This window comes from Rhynchophorus ferrugineus, unplaced genomic scaffold (assembly GCF_030347505.1).
Source record: "Rhynchophorus ferrugineus isolate W39M unplaced genomic scaffold, kcgeb_rfMv2 rfM3, whole genome shotgun sequence".
In the NCBI taxonomy this organism is placed as follows: Eukaryota; Metazoa; Arthropoda; class Insecta; order Coleoptera; family Curculionidae; genus Rhynchophorus; species Rhynchophorus ferrugineus.
Window position 1 is genome coordinate 50,835,116 of NW_027472582.1, and position 16,315 is coordinate 50,851,430.

The 16,315-nt window shown below is 31.4% G+C and overlaps 1 protein-coding gene across 2 annotated transcripts in view; it reads left to right on the forward strand.

Annotated features, from left to right (window-relative positions):
- The window catches only part of LOC143193247 (uncharacterized), a 327,672-nt gene extending 318,985 nt beyond the window's left edge, over window positions 1–8,687 (forward strand). For both annotated transcript variants that reach the window (XM_076399328.1, XM_076399327.1), the window contains exon 6: window positions 8,444–8,687. In XM_076399328.1, the coding sequence (XP_076255443.1) occupies window positions 8,444–8,538 (95 nt within the window). In that variant the 3' untranslated portion in view covers window positions 8,539–8,687. The remainder of the gene's footprint in view (window positions 1–8,443) is intronic.
- The last annotated feature ends 7,628 nt before the right edge of the window (window positions 8,688–16,315 follow it).

The window sequence follows — 16,315 nt, forward strand, 5'->3', positions numbered from 1 at the left end:
TCATGTTTAAAAGTAGCAAACAGGAATTTTTGTATCGATATTTGACGATGGACAAAACGTGGATCCATCACTTCACTCCGGAATCAAAACGATCGTCATCTGACAAAAGTGGTATTGAAATGTTAGAGTGGCGCTGGAATGACTGTGTAGCTCTTCATGGAGATTACGTTGATGCACAAAGTCAATTTTGAACAAAAAAATAGCGTTTTCTTTGTTATGCCCAGAAGTTCTCAGCTCATATGTTATTTGCAGTTGATTATATTTTACTGTAACATCAGTATCTTTGATGTCGTTGTTAGGCCTCGTATATGAATTTAGGACTCAACTGGGTTAATTAAATAATTGTGAATCTACGGTACAATATTAGTAGGACAACACTCGTGAATATGAATTTTAATTTAGCTTTGTGACTGATACTTCTAACACTTCCCTTGTAAATAAAGAACAGTCCCTTCTTAATCAAACGAAACGGGATACGTTTCAAGATTGTTGCGGTTTTAATTAAAACCCCACCGATGCAGAAATAACGAAAAGGTATTATGTTCACTTGGGGGGCCCAATGGCGAATTAGTGACATCAACGACCAAGGCAACACCTGACTCGTTTCCGGACTTCGGTCGACTGGAAGAGGGGGGCCCATATTGCGTTTCGGGCAATACGAACGATACAGACGAAAGGAATAATCGTTTTTTCCGAGGAGATATAGGCATAAAGAACCACAAAGAGCCAACATTTCCTTATAATCAAATTCGATGCTATCAATTTATTTGAAATATTTTATTATTATGAAATTTTTAAAATTCAATGTGCGGCTAGAACTAACGAACTGGAATAAATGCCTGAAAATTAACTTTTTGTGTTTATACTGATGTTTAGGAATATATTTCTAATGATTATCTGTAGTCAATTCAAAATAGCAGTGACACGAGTGTCAATATGTGTCTGTCTAATATAAATGTAATAACCTTCGATTAGGTTATGTTAGTCATAACATTTATTCATTGTAGATATATAGTTTTTCATGCTGGAAACAGTAATGGTTTTATTTCCTGGTGCAGAATTAGTGTTTCTCTAAGTCCAAGGGTGACTACCATGAAGAAATGAACCATAACTTGTCTTTGCAGTAGTTTCAAAATCAGCTTTTAAAAAACTTGGAGGAACCATCAGTTATTGTTATGTACAATGCGCCATATTTACCATATATATATATATATATATATATATATATATATATATATATATATATATATATACTGGTGCAGAAAATCCCAACAAGTTCATCAACAAAGGCTGCAATTAAGGAATTACTAGTACATAAAATATGTTTCGAGGAAATCATGTTAAAGAATGGTAAAGAATTAAAAAACTATTTCAAATTGTTCAAATTTTATGTAATTTACTTTTCTGGAAATAAGCCTGAGAAAGATACATATTAGACCAGATTACTGAATGTTATGGCCACAGAGTATTACGTCTTCCTCCCTATTACAGCATTTTTAATCCAATTGAGTTGATATGGGGTATTGCAAAGAATTACTACAATAGATATTCAGATCGAGGAGGATATTCAAACCAGAACTGTCTGGATTTATGGAAAGAAGCATTGTTGAAAATAGCACTTTCAGTTTGTGTGAGCTTGATCAGACTCATTGAAGAAGAAATTGACCAATTGTAGAGCCTTGAGCAAGCTCTTGATAGATTGGACATAAACAGCTTAGTTATTCACTTGACTAGTGTTTCTGAAAGTGACAGTGATTGAGTAAAACCTTATGAATGTTGATTTTTAATTCAATGTTGATGATTACCAAGACAGGGTGAAAGAGGAAACCACTAAAGGTCAGTATACAGTTAATATACTTTAGTTGTAGTGAGTTGTATTCTAAAGTGTGAAAACTTTATGAGCATGTATGTTATTGTTCAGAACATACATGAACTTTTGGTATAAGGAGAGAAATAACACTAACTGTTTTGCAGATATGGCAAATGAATTAAGGAGAATGCAGTGATTAAATGTAGTTTTATCAAGAAAGATGTATACAGATAGTAATGGGACAAACTAAAGAGAAATATAGTAATATCATAATGACTTTACTAGGATACGTTGCATCGAAAGAAACAAGAACTAAACGTAAAACATAAATATGCTCTCTAATGAAAGTAAAATTGATTACTCAGATATATAATCATTAATTATGTGGACTAGGCCTTCCCTAGTGTAGAATAAAGCTCAATGTATATATAATAAAACAACTCTAATTATTGCGGTTGTAAAATTAATTGTAGTTTTAAGTTCTTCGATAATAAATGCATTTGATGTATTATAATGTTAGAATAAATTATATTTAATAGAATATTTGTTCAATTATTTTATTTATATTAAAATTTTGTTGGATGTCAGGGCCAAAATATTGCAAAACTCAGAGTTGCTGCGGCAACATTACGACGTTTTGACAGGTCTCCCCTGTTACTGCTATTTTGAATTGACTATATATAAATAAATATGAATGTCTTCAGAATTACTGCATCAAATTAGATGTTGTATTTTGTTTTGTTATGACCGTTTATAAAAGTGTATATAAAAAGTGTCAAGAAGCTTATGGAAAAATTTAATACATTAATATCCCATAATACGTAGAGAGAGCCATAGAAGACAGTTGAGAAAATATTTATAGATTGACGTTTTTGTAATTGGTTTAAAACAACCTAACCTCAACCTTTGAAATAATTCCTTATTCAACAGCATCTGCTCTCTGAACATTTCCTATGTAAGATTCGTAAATATAATGCCAAATCGGAACAAAATAAATAACAAATTTAAATTCCATGTTTCGTATCCAGAAGTAATATTTTATTTATTTTATATCAAACGAATATCAACTATATTACATGAAATCAGTTTATTTTACATTTTTACATCGATATTTGACATTCAGCTTTCCCATTGATCTATTTTTGATAGAATTAAGGAGAATTATCTGATCGAACTTAAATTTATGGTAAGTTCTCAGTATTTTTATGCATGTGTTACAGTTATGGCACATTTAGGACTTTTGTTATATTGGTTATGAAACAAACACTTTTAATTTAATTTAATATCATTTTTAATTGTTTTATTTAGGTGGAAAAAAGTGGTGACTTATTGGAATCAAAGCAATAACAAATATAAAATATTTAATAATTTGTATATGATGCTTATGATATTCATGTCCAGGATTCATTAAAAATTTTGGAATTTCAACGTTTCAACAATACATGCAGATGAACTAAAATCGATAGCTAGATAATATTTGCTTGAATTTCTCATGAGAAAAGGCATCAAAAGTATCACCAGATACCAGTTTATTTAACTTCATCGCGCCGTACTTGTTAGTCAGGTATGTTAAAAGAAAAATAGTCTGTATGGTGTCAGGTACCTGACAATAACCAGTGGATCGGCTTTAAAAATACGAAAAGAAGTGAATCGTGGTTTAGTACCTGACAATCATTGATATCGCAATGCAAACAAAATAATCGTAATAACAAAGAGAAATTGAAAGAGAGACAAATAATTACACTATTTGACTTGACACTATTACACTTTTCATTAAGTTCGATATACGGCTCGTTTTGATTATCATTAGATTAGGAGAAGCAAGCTACAAAACAATGTAATATACGAATACATTAGTTGTACTTAATTAGAACTGATAAAATACGCTATAATATTCAAGCCATTGCTGCGAATAAGCAAAATAACTTAGCCATTACATTATTTAAACCGTTTAAAAGCATTTTGGCACCCAAATTATCTTCGTACTTTAATAGAGTGCAACAACAGACAACTTCAATGTGGTATAGGAAACTATTTTTAACAAGAATTGTCATATTTCTTCTATTACTGAGAAATAAATAAATCTGTATAAATGCTTTTGTCCCTTCATAACTATATATTAAATATGTGTAATAAAAATTACTCGAATATTGGTGCACTATGATTCCTGGACTAGCTTGTCATTTCTGTACTGCAAACATTTCAATGGAATCAAGCTAATTCTATCTATTCTCGGACACTCACATTTAGCTATATTGGTTGCAAAAAAAAAACGGAAATAACCTAGTGATATGAATAATGATACTAAAACTAAGTATCGATTCTAGCAGAAGATATACCGCTTTTATGTTTACCAATCATTTCCCAGAAAATGGATAACCTTTCTATTACAATTGTATAATTAAATATTGTCTTGTTTGTCTCTACCCATTGGAGAATTGAGGGTTTAACCTGAGGCTCATGGCTTTCATTTTCGGCACGTTCCCGCCCATCCAATTCTCTGACCCACGTATGCACTCGATGCTGAGACAGTTGCATCCCCAAACTGGCCTTTCAAACGAGTAGTAAACATAAACCAAAGATCACTCGAGCATCCAATAGATCAGAATTACGTGCTAAATAGTCAAATTGGCATCTATATTTGATTCCCCTCGTCTCAAACAAAACCAAATTCATACAATTATTTTCTTATATTTTATTTATTTTTTTATAAATGTTTTATATCTGGCTCTATACCTATATATATTACCTATATATATATATATATATATATATATATATATATATATATATGTGTCTGTCTAATTCCCCTCGTCACACAATAACTAAATCAAACAAAACCAAATTCATACAATTATTTTCTTATATTTTATTTATTTTTTTATAAATGTTTTATATATATATATATATATATATATATATATATATATATATATATATATATATATATATATATACCTCTTTATTCGAAAATCAAATATTTAATTTACTAAATCCTCCCTTGGCCTTTTGCTTGGGGTATAGAGAATATCGTCAATTTCGTTAAGTAAAAAGCAAGACAACAGTTATGGCTATGAGTGTTGGCAGTTTCCTATTATGTTCGATAAAGTACCAAAATATGAATCATACATCATAAAGTCATATTATGTTCACCTTATTTTGCACATTGGCACCATTCATGTCGAATTTATGATCATTATTAATAAATAATAATGTAACTATAAATAATAAGTACTATAAATATCAATCTTAATAAATTGTTAGAACCGATTTGGTGAAGGTGGTCAATTAAAACAGTGGATTCAACTGAGTCGCTCTCTATTTATTTCGACAAACATCTCGGTCAAAGCCTCAACACAGAATGAATCAAAATGGCGGGATTTTCGTCCTGTCCAGATGGTTTTATCACAAGCATGCGCCATAGCGTTTAGAATAATTTACAGGAAACTACTTTAATATCGACTTATGCAACCATGTATACATAAGGACGTTACATGTAGGCGCATCCACCCAATTATTTATATATCCAACAAAATATTTGTAGGTAAATAGTTACACTTATATGGCTCTTAAATTTTAATTTGATATCTGGACCATTGGCTTCCGGACTGAACGGATCTATCCGTATATTTTCATTTTCTTCAAATCTGATGAACCTTGATTACAAATTTTTGTTAGCTAAAACGTTTTTCAAGGAACAACTGACGCCCTAGATCTAATGCTAAAAGCTTTTTGTGATTGTAGAAAAGTGTACATGAGAGAAACTGGGTGGATGATAAGAATACAGTCAGTTAAAACCATATCAACAGTATGGGAGATACACGGTCTAGTCAGTTTTGCCTAAATATTGATTGTAAAATTGTTGTAAGTTGATTGTAAGATTCAATAGAGTTGAGGTTTGAGCTACTTAATGAAGATCTTTTAAGAAAAAACCTCGAGGGGATCTGAGATTTATAAAATGCAAAATGCCTGAATAAAAACTGTGTTTCTGTGTTTTTACTTATTCAACCGGCAATATAAATCATCAGTTATGACAACTTTGTTACAATACCTTCAGCATCATCTGTAATTATTGCAAAACGTTAACTACTTTTAGTTAATAAACGCTGCACGAATTGGAAAGTCAATAATTCACATAATTAAATAACGTAAACCTTAAGTGTAAAATCTTATTTTAATAGTTTTAATAAATAATTGCTTCAAATTAAAAGCAATTATATTAATTTTTGTCTACCCTCTCTCTACTATTCTGTGTTCGTTATGTTTAATTTAGATAAATTACTTAATTATAATATTTACCCGAACAAATCTTTTAATATATAATTATTATATTCGATATAAATGCGATGCTTTACATGCCACTAAGTAATTCCATTATGAACCGTCTAATAACTATATAACTCGTTTTATGACCGAGCCTGCTTTAGTTCAAAGTCGAGATCTCTTTTCTGGAAACTTTTCCGCGACGCCATACCAAAACTTCGAAAGTTTCTATTTAAATTTGAAACTTATGAAGGTTTAAGAGTGGAGGTCTTTGGATAGAGTTCATTTGGGTTCGAGACCTTTAACAGATTGTCTATTCATCTCTTTGTTTAACTAATAACAATAGAAACGAAAAAGACAACTATAAAGTTTAAACATTCATATCGAATCTTGTTCGTGATATTAAGGTTGTGCTAAATATTGAATACAAGTAGTAGCAACTTTACTATTAAATACATCCGTATTGTTTTAAAGTTTGGTATTTAAGTGATGTAAAACAAAACATGGGAATAACGAAATACTCGATAATTGGAATGACAACATAATTGGAGTTTTACGTAGTTAACTCGCTAATACAACAAAATAGTCTTAAAAATTATTTTCAACTATACAGAATCAAGACTATAACTCATAATTAACAGTTAGCATCATTAAACTACTAGATAGGTTCTTTGCGTCTCTTACTGGCTATTGCTAGGCTCTTTGCAATTTGCTTAGTTGGTCTAAACCAATTGACAGACATTTGCAATAACAGTTTCACTCGGTTTTAGCGGCTTGCAATACACCTGTGGCCATGACTATAAAACTTTCGGTGTCGATGTGGATGACTTTCCGAGACCAAACCCATAGAAAATGTTTCTGTTATTGCTAGGCAAGCAATGAAACCGTAATACTCAAAACGTTCTAATAAACTGTTCGAGCCAATACGTGTGGTAGCTATTTTGACGCGATCCCATCGCTTGAGGATCTCTGAAAACAGTTGGTTCATTAATTATTAGACTGCCTGAAAGTTATTTTAGAATTAAACCTCGGTTTAAATCCAATAAAACTTGCAAGTCATTGCCTTCGACATTTTTTGGTCTTTCCGGCGACAATTGGAATAAAATGGAGGGACAGCATATATTTCTAATAGTGGCTGACGGACTTTGGTAGCAGATTTCTTCAAATCAAACAATAATATAATGAATGTCAAAAATGCAATCTTGAGCTAAGGCAATGCTAAATGGAATAGGTGTTATTTTATGTAAAAATGTCGAATTTTACGTTTAGGATGCTTAAAAATGTATTACATTGATACATGTTTACTCGACGTTGAGCTGAACCTACTGTGAGTACTAGAAAGTTTTATAATCCATATTTTGAATATTTACATTAAAAGATATCCTTATAGTGATATAATATATAAAATATAATATATATTAAAACATGTAATAAAAAATATTGTTAACTAATATTTCAGATATGACACATATGAACTGTGTTTGATCAATGATGATGAATTTCATACACTAAGTTAATTAAATTTTTAAATGCTGTCATAATTATGTGCTTGCTTCAAATTTTTTATCCAGAACCAGAGTTCGGTTCTTGAACATTTCTTAATTTTTTAGAACTCCCAGAGCCATTAAGTATATTCAGAAGATTAATCCCTTTCGTAATAATATATCCATTGCTTAACCAATATCTTTTTCCATAGTTTAACAGCGTTCTGTATATTGATAACATTCCTAAAAAAACTTATGCAAAAGTTTATTGCAATACATATAATAAAATATCCAGCCGCGATATACTGTCGGATGAAAAATGGTGGATGTGAATAATTTTAATACCTATGACTGGCATGATGATCTTTTACAATTATTGAATCTGCACTTCGGCTTTATCAAGTTAATAGCTGATTCATGATGATAGCTAAGGAGACAAATGCTTTGTATGGTTAACTATATTTTCTCTACACTCAATAATTTCGTCATAAGACTTATATATCTAAGACGCCACCTGACAACGATACAGCATTTTGTAACAGAAAGTCTAATATTTTAAAGTGAAAGAAATTTTTGCAAAACATTTTAATAATTACAGTTATTACCGATGACTGAATCTATATTGATAAGTTGAAACCATTTTATTTATAAATTGCCTCAAATGATACATTGCACCATTCAATTACAGGTATGGTTACTTGGATTGTAATATATTTCATCAGGTCTAAGAAAATGTATGTAAATATGGGTATTTTGATGACCTGCAAGGGTATATTTTCATCATATTTTATTTCGGTCTTAACTTATGCTTTACTTATAGTGTATTTAACTGTATGTTATTAGTATTATAGTATTATTTGCTAATATTTATCTCTTTTTGTTTCAGTTACGCAAACGACATCTGGTAATGGAATCCAGAAACATTCCTCTTCAATGTCAATAATTATATATAGTGTTATAATATATCTGTATGTTTCTTAGAATAGCCTTGTTTGGATTAAGGAATTGTTTTTAGTGAGATAATTTATTGTGATTTTTGCTGACACGTATTCGTTTATAGATAATGAAAGAAAAATTTATACGGATATTTATTTAATAAAGTGTAATAAAGTATTATTTACTCACTATAACATCTATTTTTTTATTCCCTTGTTTTTCTTTTTCATTCATTTCATTATAATTCATGTAGATTCGGACCTAGATATAACAAAATTTAATTCATGGCAGTTGCTCTAAAATATTGTTCTGTTTTAATGTTCAACTTGGTTGCGGATTCTTGATATTCAAATTCTATGTTCTATCTAAATTCTATTTTCTACTCTTATTAAATGTATAGTCTATAGTTCCGTGATAGTTGAAGAATAACTTAGCCGAAATATATGGACGAAATGTAGCTATAATCCTTCATTTTCGATAAAACAACTCAGTATAATCTGTGTGCTTAAATAGTTGAGCATTTTTTATCGTTTTCAACATACAGTATATATCAAATACCTTCGGTTGGTCTCTTCGACATATAACGATGCCAACTACAGACCCACGTTCGCTTTTATTGAACTATTTGAGTAGGTCAGAAGGTTATATTCAAACTGCAACTGTATTCTGCATAACTTTTGTAACATGTGGCCGAATGTTGTCATGAATGAAGCCTTTTAGTTTGTATTATTCATTAGTACTGGCCTTTTTAAAACAGTTCGTCATTCAACTTGTTGAACTGTCATTGGCAGACATCTGTAATAACCGATTCAGTTTCCAAAGCTATCCAAAGTCAGGGCTAGCTTATATAAAATTGGTAGAAACGTAAGTTCTTACTTAAATGAATGAAGTGTGAACTCCATAAGTGTCATTCGATTGAAATTTTGGCTGCCTATCTCGGTTTGTCCTCTGCTTATTTGATGTCCCTTTTCTATTATTATTATAAATAATTTTCCAAGAAATAATTGGATTTTTATTCCTCGGTAGGTTTTAAAATCCTGATTATCTGACATTTTTAGAACAGCGAAGCCTTAGCCATAAAGTTTTCCTCTGTTTAGATAATATTCTTACCACTCTTTTAGGAAACTATCCAAAAATCATTTATATATATATATATATATATATATATATATATATATAAATCTATGTAAACATAAATAGGGTACATTTTAGTCAAGATCGCGGCTAGAGCGACTGAGACAGTACGTTAAAAATCATTTGAATGAAACTAATAGAACCACAAATAGCGACTAAAAGTACACGACTGAAACAGTCGATAGTAACTAGTAACAAAATCGGTCAGACCAAAAATAGCGGCTGAAAACAGTCGACCTCAAACAGTCACTGGTAAAAAGTAGTAAAATTAGTCGAACCAAAAATAACGACTGAAGCAGTCACTGGTAAAAAGTAGTAAAATAATCGAACCAAAAATAACGAATGAAACAGTGAGTGGTAAAAAGTAGTAAAATCAGTCCAAAAATAACGACTGAAACAGTCAATAGTAAAAAGTAGTTAATTACTTAACAGGCGATGGTTGTCAACACTAGTTTTAACCCAATACATCGTACATCTGCACTGCAACTTTAGGAGGGATTTAATTTGAATACCATATATTTGCTAACGAAGCTTACAGTTTCAAAATTACTTTAAGTCCATAGTCATTGTGAATTAATCAACTATAAATTAGTATGAAAACTATGAGAACATGATTTGTCAAAATAAAAACAACGAATAAATATCTTATCATTTTACATAGAAGAAATATTACTCTTACAATCGATTTTATGCTACCGTTTTACGATATTATAAAATATTAGTACAGTGATATATAGTTATTTGCTACTAAATTACGATGTTGTACACATACCTCGAAGAGTCGAGCTTGTATGACCTTTTCATGCAGACCACAAATTTCGAATATAACTTGTTTCGGTACACAAATGGCACACCAAAATTTAATATCGCCAAAATGGCGAGATTTCTCCAATCAACATCCAAACTTTATGACAAGGTATACGAGCTATATAACATGTAAAATATTGCATGCCAGTAATTAGCAGCTCCTGTCTAAACACACTGCTCGGTGTTTTATGATGATGCGATGAATTTATCAAAATGATGTATGCAAATCCAGGACATTCAGAATGGTTAAATATATTTTACAACGATTTACTGGACATAATTTATTATTCTGTAAATGCATTCAATACAACAAACTTAGCTGTTTTTACATGTGTTAGAAAATATTGTTGATCTTAGTTTTCCACCAATTTGTGCTACTTTTAACACAGTAGAATAAGACTAAGATGTATGTTTTTACGTTAGACACTTAATATTCGGCAGTTTTCCAAGGTGATGACATCGGTTCCTTGTGAAGTAAACTACTTAATAATTTAGTTCTTGTTCCATTAAATATTCAGATATTATTTCATATATATTCATAGATAACGTGGGGCCAAAGTCCTGCTACCACTGACGCAATTTCCGCTGAGTGGCAATAACGGAACCATTATTTTCTAGAAACATTGTCACTATTTCTGCTCGTTCTTGTAACGTATATTTATCCATAATAAAATTTGGACGTATACATACCACAACGGTTAAAGCAAACTAAGCTAATCGTCACATAACCAACATGGCGCGCAATCAAAATAATAGCTTTTATCCCACCTTATATTATCTAACAAGGCATCAATGTGGTAATATTCCAGCTGTACCGGAAAGTCATTACCGTTTTTTTTTCTGGAATAAACCACATGATTTTCAAGAAAATGGAAATATATTTATTCAATGTAATAGCCATTTGATTCTATATATCTTGCCCATCTTCAGGCTATACCATCGCCATCCCAAAAAACATCTTTGAGTTTGGAGGGCTGCTGCACCTTAAAAGCATGTATTCATGCGAAAAGTTTGTAGTCGTACTGTAAATTCATTTTGTCTTTTCAAACACATATACCGTGTCTTTGTGCCCATTCAGGACGTTTTTCGGCCAATGCATGTTTTGTGCATGTTTCTACATTGGCTCTGCAATGCGGGTTGGCTCTTCATCCTATAACTCTTCATCTTCAGCTGTTTCCGTGTGATTGGTCGATCTATAAGTAACTATTTTCCATTCTCTACAATTTTGTAATAAAATTATTTGCACAAACACATAGCATAATTAAAATATTCTGTAAAACCTTCGTTATAGTGACTATAACAAGGGTGGTCAAAAATTCATTGTTTTCAAAGAATGTTTAATTCTTTACTTAACGTCTTAGTTTTGTTAACTCATATTTACTGGGATATTATTACGTGCTTGCATCCATTTTGATTATTTCTTCAATTTAAAATGATCTTTGTTGAGAAATATCTGTAAAATATAAATTCATTATAGTATTTCCCAAAAAATTATTAGATAAAGCTTTTTTCAATATTTTTGGGAATATGCCGGTACCACGTTGAAACAATTTGGTTTAGCGGTGATGTAATCATGGATACACTTCATCAGCGTTTCAGCAAAAGCATCTTTGCCGATTGATGTTACATCGATCTGAACAGGTGCTAGAGTGCGACAGAAAATCTGATTCGAGTTGCAACATTATAACTCTCAATTCTTATCTATTGTAACGATTGATTGATAACTGTTGACTAGCCTGAAGGTTCTTTGAATGATTGAGCTGGATTTTGCTGCAATTCAATTTTTTAAATATTTTTGGTCATCCACATCGTTCTTTATATTACATCAAAATACCATTTTAAAGTTTGACTCCAAAATTTACAATTGTGATATAATGGAAGTGATGCTTACTCTAAGTTTCAAAAATATTTCGATAACCTTCAATATTACATATAGATAACGTGAGAATCAGGAACTATGTACTAACAGTAAGTTTGAATCATCTTCTAATTGTGACCGAACAAACATTTACCAAGAATTGAGTTGAAATATGTAGGGATTGTTTATGGTAAAACATTCTGTGAAAATGTATTTCACACATGTTATTATTTAATCAGAACAAGGCTGCCCGACAACTCATCTTAGTCCTTATTTGATTTAGATCATCAAAGTCAATTAAGTGTATGACGAGCTACCTTAAATTCTAACCATATTAATAAACATGATAATAATATGCATGACACATAAAATAATGATAATCATATTGGTATGTTACAATTATGTTCGAAAGTCACTGTAAATGAAATGTATAGGCTTAGAATACAACTAGTACATGCACAACACAACAATAGCAAGCACTACTCAATAAATTTGCTATTTCGCAGACGCAATGCTCCTGTAATCCAGGAACAAGCAGCATTCCGCTACTATTTAGAAACAAGTTATAGTGCCAACAATTCAATTATAATTGGGAAAGTGGTAATCTTTTCAAGAAATATTTTTTTCATAATCTCAATAATCTAAAACAATAAAATACAGGGATGAATCTACTGGATTTTATTTTGTCAGTGGAAAAGTAATATTAGCATAATTGATCTTTCCACCAATTCCATTACGCTCATTAATTTTTAGGACCGGAAATAGTTCTCACCAATTTTTGGGCAATATTAAAAAATATAATAGTTGTTTCCAAATGATGTTCCTTGGCGCAATACATGTTGTTCACGAGAGGTTTATGCCCAATCTCAAGATATTATACGAGGGTCGCTATTTCTATTTCGGGAATTGGCAACACTCTTGTCATGTGAGTCCATTTTAAAAGTATCCATCGTAAAGTTTGAAATTTTTGACGATATACGTACTCAGAAAATGTTGTCGCACGGACGCTATTTGTTTAATTTATATTTAGTTGAAAGTTTCGTCTCGGCAAAAACTGGAATTAATCGTGAACACTTTCACAACAAGGATGAAGCTCCATCAAAAACCATCGTGTATCGCTAGTTTAGTGTCCAAAATCGACTGTTGTGTCAGAAAACATCGAAGCTGTGTGCGAAATGATTAAGCAAGATCGTCATGTCACCTATTGTGAGATTGAAGCATCGCTAAGCATTAGTTCCACCAGCACATATGCGATTTTACGTGAACATTTAGCTGTGTGAAAGTTGTGTCGATTGGTGCAAAGAAATGCTTAAGGAATTCTATCGCGGTGCTTCGAAAGAGCACCAATAAAAGTTGTTCGCGGACGGAGCACTTCAAAGAAAATGGTGGCCTATTTCTTCGGAAAAACTGATCATATTGCAACAGTGCCTCTAGAGTATCGTAAAACAGTAAATTTTGATTGGTAGACAACCATTTGTTTGCCAGAAGTCGTCGGTGAAATAAGGAAAACAAACAAGAAACGCCGGATTGTTCTTCATCATAACATTGCGATCTCTCACATATCGGCTCAAATATACTATTTGAGCTCTCGAAACATCGAATTGATGGGTCGTCTACCTTACAGCCCTGATTTGGCACCTAATGATTTTTTTTTGTTCCCATCCGTAATGAAACTATTGAAGTGTCCAAAAATCATGTTTTGATGATACTCAGAATGGAACAAAAGCTTTGAAAATTGATTTAAGCGTATGCAAATGTATATCAATGACCGTGGCGAGTAATTTGAAAAACAATAAAAATATATTTCCAGCTTAACTATTTGTTTTTTCCTATTAGTCGTACAATATACTAGGTAATAAAAAACAATTGCATACCCAAGAATACATATATCTATAACCCAACAATAATTGTTACCAAGTTATTATATCGGCGTTCAGAATGCGGATAAACATTTGCTAGAAATCGATAAAATGGCTATTGTTATTACAGAAGAAAATTTGTTAGATATGTACTAATGCAACTAGTACTAAATAAAAATCTGTTAGAATACATTAACTAACAGTTGTGTACATTGAGACTGCTCATTTTCACCAATAGATTATAATTCAATATGATCGAAACCTTTATTACTTTTAGGAGTTGGTGAGTTTCCACATCAATTGAAAAATAAGAATAATAGAAAGTTTATCTAATTAATAATTAATTTTATAAACTTGACGTGTCTGATATTAATAAACGATTAATAAAATGAATAAAATTAATATTCTAAAAATTTATTGCGAAAAATTCCATCAAACCATTCGAGACATGTGCCTTAAGCTTCCGAATTTTAATAATTCCCCACGCGTATCTATAATTGAGACCATTTAGACATTCCCATTTACATATGCTTCGCTTTTTATTTGCCGAAGCAGAAAGGAAAAAAACGAGCAGGCTGAATTGAAATTGCCTTTGTAAGCGTTATACGCACGCAAAGAACAGATTATCTGATTACCCCTGTTTGCTAAATGAACAGTCACAAAAAGTTCTATTGAAACAGGAGCAGTGAATGATTATCTGCGCTAATAAACCAGAAAAAAAGGCGGATTTCGTCCGACGCCCCCCAAAAAATGTCGGCGTTTAATCAAAAATTAATCAAAAGCTTTGACAGCCTCTTAAACGAAACATTTTTAACGGGGTGATATAGCAGTGATAAATGTATAACAAAACGACGGAACACTTAATATTTTATCGCCCTTTTAGATAATGATTCTCTATTAATCGACACATATTTTAACTCACATTTTAAGGTTTTTAACCATTGTTTTTTGTGCGTTCCCTGGCTTTTAATAATTTATGATTGTAATGATTATTAGAATATTAATTAATCGTCAATTTAATGTTAGATTAATTTACTTATACTTGCTCTTATATTTCCAGATTAATGAAAACAAAATAAAATGTTTATATTTTAAATGCAAAAACTATTACTTCCTTAATAAAATTCGTCTATAATGGAGACAATGAAGAAGTCGTAAAAAATATCACGGGAACAACTGATAATTCAAAGGGGTAATATCTTGAGAATACAACGTTAGTGAGTGTGGAAAGATATCCAATACGCAGGGGGCATTGTCATGTAATAATTGCGTTGCCATTCTTCATATATCGTTTTCTTCTCATTTCCTATCGATTCATATGTGCTCTTTAAAGTTTTTGAAAAACCATACATTAAGAGAGTCAAAATAATCACACAAGAGAGAAATATTATTCCAGAACATCAATTTGGCTTCCGAAATAAGCACGGAACAACAGAACAAATACATTGATTAGTCAATAAAATTAATATATACCTAAATGATAAAAAATATTGCTCGGACGCATTTCTCGATATATCACAAGCCTTCGACAAGGTGTGGAACACTACACTGCATGTTAAATTGAAAAAGCTTTTGCCCTATATGTACCTTCAATTACTGAAACCATACCTCACAGACAGACGTTTTGGTGTAAAACAGGGTGACGAATACACTGGCCTACTTTCAATATATTCGAGTGTTCCGCAGGGCAGTATTCTGTGTTCATTGTTACATCTATTGTATACGCCAACTTACCGACCTCGAGAAAGAGTAATGTTGTAACATATGCTGACGATACAGCGGTTTTATCATCACAGGAGACACAATCTACCAATGTGACATTCACCCTTTGTACAAGAACTTGCCCCTCAGTAAAAATGAATAATTATAAACTCCCGCCAGCAGACAACTTTAAATATCTGGGAATATATTTTGATCGACGTTTAATATGGAAATAAGATATATTAACAAAAGGCTCAAGCTAAACCAAATGTATTAGCGTAAATCTAAATTATCATTAGATGACAAAGTTTTGCTGTATAAATACTGACTAATTACAACCTAAGTACTGCCTAGGTCCATTTGGACCTATGGTACTGAACTCTGGGATGCTACTAGCAAATCTAACATAGCTCGTCTATCATAACATAATCTAACGTCGATGCCCCATATAAGGTCTCCAACA